Source organism: Mastomys coucha, unplaced genomic scaffold (assembly GCF_008632895.1).
Source record: "Mastomys coucha isolate ucsf_1 unplaced genomic scaffold, UCSF_Mcou_1 pScaffold8, whole genome shotgun sequence".
Lineage (NCBI taxonomy): Eukaryota > Metazoa > Chordata > Mammalia > Rodentia > Muridae > Mastomys > Mastomys coucha.
Genome location: NW_022196914.1, coordinates 55,947,777 through 55,952,074, shown reverse-complemented (window position 1 = coordinate 55,952,074; position 4,298 = coordinate 55,947,777). Strand labels below are relative to the sequence as shown.

General features: G+C 47.9%; 1 protein-coding gene across 1 annotated transcript in view; it reads left to right on the top strand.

The window, feature by feature from the left end:
* The first annotated feature begins 814 nt into the window (after nt 1-814).
* Crhbp (corticotropin releasing hormone binding protein) overlaps nt 815-4,298 on the top strand; it is a 12,799-nt gene continuing 9,315 nt past the window's right edge. The window contains exons 1-4 of the mRNA XM_031360164.1: nt 815-1,049; nt 1,390-1,483; nt 1,748-1,905; nt 3,332-3,542. Coding sequence (XP_031216024.1) covers nt 903-1,049; nt 1,390-1,483; nt 1,748-1,905; nt 3,332-3,542 — 610 coding nt within the window. The 5' untranslated portion in view covers nt 815-902. The remainder of the gene's footprint in view (nt 1,050-1,389; nt 1,484-1,747; nt 1,906-3,331; nt 3,543-4,298) is intronic.

The following is a 4,298-nucleotide window of genomic DNA, read 5'->3' as shown; positions in this document are numbered from 1 at the left end:
ACAGAAAGCAGAAGCTGTGGTCTTCTGCCATTCTCCAAATGTAAGCTTATGCTCCACTTCTGTCTGGATTCCCTCCTGTTCCGATGGAGCTGTATAGCAGTTTTGAAGCATCACCACGGTTCCCACCGGTGAATCAGAGTAAGCCAGGTGTTGGGAAGCACAGAGTGACTTTCTCTCAGTGGTTCGGTGAAGCTGAAGTCCTGGCTACAGAACACTGTCCAGATTCTAGTACACAGGGACTCATGCAGGTGAGGGACAGCCCAGCTAACACCCAGAAGTCTATAGACTCTTGTTCTTCATTAAGGGAATGCTGATAAGAAGCGAGATCAGAATAAAGCAAGAGACAAGAAGCCTGGATTTTATTTCTCCAACATTCTATAAAATCAGGCTGTGTCAAATATTTGAAGCTGAAACTACCTCATATTTCTTATAGAAAGGAATGACAGTTGCACTGACTGATACAACTCCCTGGCCATTCCCATCCACAGTTATATGACTAGGCCCCATGATGAGGTCATATGTGTCCGACATGTCATTTTCTTTTACAAAACCAAAAATTCCCCAGATATGTATAATGAATATAATGTAATGTTTTACAGGCCAAGTGAAATGCTCTCCCTGAATCTCTCTGCCTCTGCCTCATTCTTTCTCCTATACGTTCAGGTCACTAGGTTCTCGTGACTGAAGTGTCACTCTTGATGAATAATGCTGGGGCCATGCTGAAATATTTGTGGCTGAGAGCTGGACCCTCGTCATTGCCACGCATTTTGTCACCGAGGCAGGGTAACCCATGGTAACTAAGCTCGGATCAGTTAAGGGGCAGAGAGCCTCCCCTCTCTACTGCTCTATAAAAGAGACCCAGTAAAAGAGACCCTAGCTGCTTTGAGCTCTCAGTGTGGGCGATGGTGTGGGAAGAAACGCCTAAGATCTCTGCAGCAGAGCACACCAGCGGCAGACACAGGGCCAGCATGTCACCGAACTTCAAACTTCAATGTCACTTCATTCTGATCCTCCTGACAGCTCTAAGAGGAGAGAGCCGTTACCTAGAGGTGAGCCATCCTTTCTGGATCCTTAACACCTTTCCCTTGAGTATTTAGCCAGGGACAGCAGACCAATTTTTGATCCTTTCTCTGCTGCATCCTTTCTCCCTGGTTCACCTAGACAAGCTTTCTCCTTACTCCTGAGCATCCTCACTGCCCACCTTTCTCTGGCCTGGGTACCCTAATCTGATGGAAATAGTCTAAGACTCATGCATAGACTCTGGACTCAGGAGACATGCCCCCCGCCCCCCATTTGCTTCTCTGAGCTGCAAGAAGGGTGCCCTTCTACTACTTCACTTTCTTTCCCTCCCCCTGAACTTTTCCGGACCTATCCACTTTCCTCTCCCAGGTACAAGAAGCCGCGGTCTACGACCCTTTCCTGCTCTTCAGTGCCAATCTGAAGCGGGACCTGGCAGAGGAGCAGCCATACCGACGGGCTCTGAGTGAGTTGGGGCTGTCCTGCTCCAGTGTGTGGGAGGCTAAGGCTCTGCACCTAGGACTCAGGTTTGCAGGATATCTGGCCGGGGACTGGCGGGACCTCTCGGTTGCAGCATCCACACAGCTCCTTCCAAGCTAGAGCGAGGGAACCCAGTGCAGCCTAAGCTGGCAGCTCCAGGTTGGGGCGCGCTGCGGAGCCGGGGAACGGGGCGTGCTGAAAGCAACTTCCCGAGGCAGCTGGGAACCCCTGGCTCCATGCTCTCTCCCAGGGTGCCTGGACATGCTGAGCCTCCCTGGCCAGTTCACCTTCACCGCCGACCGGCCGCAGCTGCACTGCGCCGCCTTCTTCATCGGCGAACCGGAGGAGTTCATCACCATCCACTACGACCTGGTCTCCATCGACTGCCAGGGAGGGGATTTCCTGAAGGTGAGGGGGTTCCTACTACCCGCATCCCCAACCCATGGGCCCCTAAGCGCCTCCATGTGGGGGGACAACTGAACCTGTAAGTGCTCGAGTCGCAGAAGCTCCCTGGGAGAGCCCAGGAGGCTGGATTCCTAGCAAGGGGTCTAGCACCCTCGGATGCTGGTAGTTTAATCTCCCTTCTGCGCTCTCCCCAACTCCTGGGAACTTTCTAGCACTTGAACTTGCAGTGTGAGACGCTCTGATGCAATCTGGGGCACACAGAACATGGCAAAAATAATTACCAGGAGCTCTCAAGGAGGGTTCTCTTGCGATCTGAGATCTGAACCCATCTCGCCCTTCCATGAACCCGGGCTGATAGGGGTTTTGGAGTAGTGGGACACTGGTTGGGAGAGGGATGCTGAGAAGAGGTAGGGTCTGAGAGAAGTGAGAAGAGGAGGAGAATTCACCCAGCTCCACAGAATCCCACTTAAGCCCTCAGAGCCACACAAGATAGAGTTCTACCGCCCCAAGAAAACAATCATTTTAGCCCTCCCAAGCCGTGGGGGAGGGAACCTGTCAAGCTTGCTAGAAATAATTTGCAACTGGGCTGTTGGTAATTGTGCTATGATGGACTCATTAAAATGGAGACCTGCGGTGAATTTTGAGAACAGGGTCAACCGACCTTGACCCTTTGTCCCAGGAAGCAAAGAGAAGGTCTTACATGGCTTACCAGTCAGCACTGCCTGACTGCAGCATTTAGAAATATTTTAAAAAATAACTTGAGATGATGATATACATTGATGTATATATAATATGTAATATATATTATATATATATATTAATGTGAAGAGTGAGCCCCTGGCAAAGAAGCCTGCTGCTCTGGATCCTCCCCACGCCCTCCCCTCATCACTTTGACACAATCACTCTTTGTATCCCAAGTTGGCTGCAAACTCATGATGCTAACACTTAGCCTCTGTGGTACTGGGGTTACAATCACCCTCCATCCTATCCAGGTCGGCTGTTGTTACTTATTCTTTGAGATCTGTTGTTTAACTGATTAGAGGAAAGCAGAAACTGAAGCGAAGTGAAATCCAAGGAGTCTTCCCGTGGAGTTGATCTGAATGTGGAAAAGACAGAATAAAAATCAGTGTTGTCTATAATTAATTTCCTTCTACCAAACTAGTTGATAAGGTATAAAAGGCGTGCCAACTTAGCAGCTTGAAGGCTTATGCAGAAAAGATAGCGCTTGCAACCAAACTGCACAGTCTAAATAAATATGAATGAAAAGCAAGCAGGGTGAGTGGTGGCTGTGGTTTCGCTCTTATAACTGAAGGCTCATTGCTTGGTAACTTCCCCCTCTTTACATCAGATTCTGATTGTAGAAGCTGGTGAAAGTGACTATGCATGTCTGTACTATTGTTGTTGTTATTATTATTATTATCATTTGAAGGTATTTGATGGTTGGATCCTTAAGGGGGAGAAATTCCCAAGTTCTCAGGATCACCCTCTGCCCACCGTGAAGAGGTACACAGATTTCTGTGAGAGTGGTCTTACCCGAAGGAGCATCAGATCTTCCCAGAATGTGGCCATGCTCTTCTTCCGGGTCCATGAACCAGGAAATGGATTCACGATAACCATAAAGATAGATCCCAACCTCTTCCGTAAGTAAACACAAGCAACAGACAGGACTCAGGTGGGGAGGTGGTCAGGTCTGCTTTGTAAAGATTGTATTACCTCACAGACTTTAAACCAAGCTCTTTATTCCTTGTTATGAAAATTAAACCACAGTTGTTTTTTTATTGTATTTCCCAGGCTAGGTAATATTCTAACATATAGTACATACACTTCTATTTTCCCTCCAAAGTCTTGCTCTGCACCTCCCAAGGCATTCCAATGGTTCTGGTTCGGTAACCAACTTTAATCTCCCAAGCCACCCTGCAGATGCAGGATAAGCTTGAGGAATCATTTGGTGCCAGAGCTTTGTAAACAAAATCTGAAAGGCTGTGCTTCTGAGACAGGTAGTCAGATGTCATCCCCTAAGGAAGAAGTGAACCAGTGCCCCTGTGTCACCTCCATCCATATTATCTTCTCCCACAAAGCCACCACCCTATCTTGGGTCATTTCTGGTAGAGAGATACACAGATTACACTGTAAAACTATACAGCCAACCTGAAAGAGCATGATTTTGAGCAAAATGAGTTCCTACATTGGCTTATTTCCTCATTAAGGGAAAAAGCTGATAACTAGGGATGTAGTTGAGTGCTAAACCATTTGTCTAAGGATGCTTGAAGCAGAACTTGGGTTCAAACTCTAGCACGAGGGAAGGAAGAAGGGAGGGAGAAGAGAGAAAGAGAAAGAGAGAAAGAGAGAGAGAGAAAGAGAGAGAGAGAGAGAGAGAGAGAGAGAGAGAGAGAGAG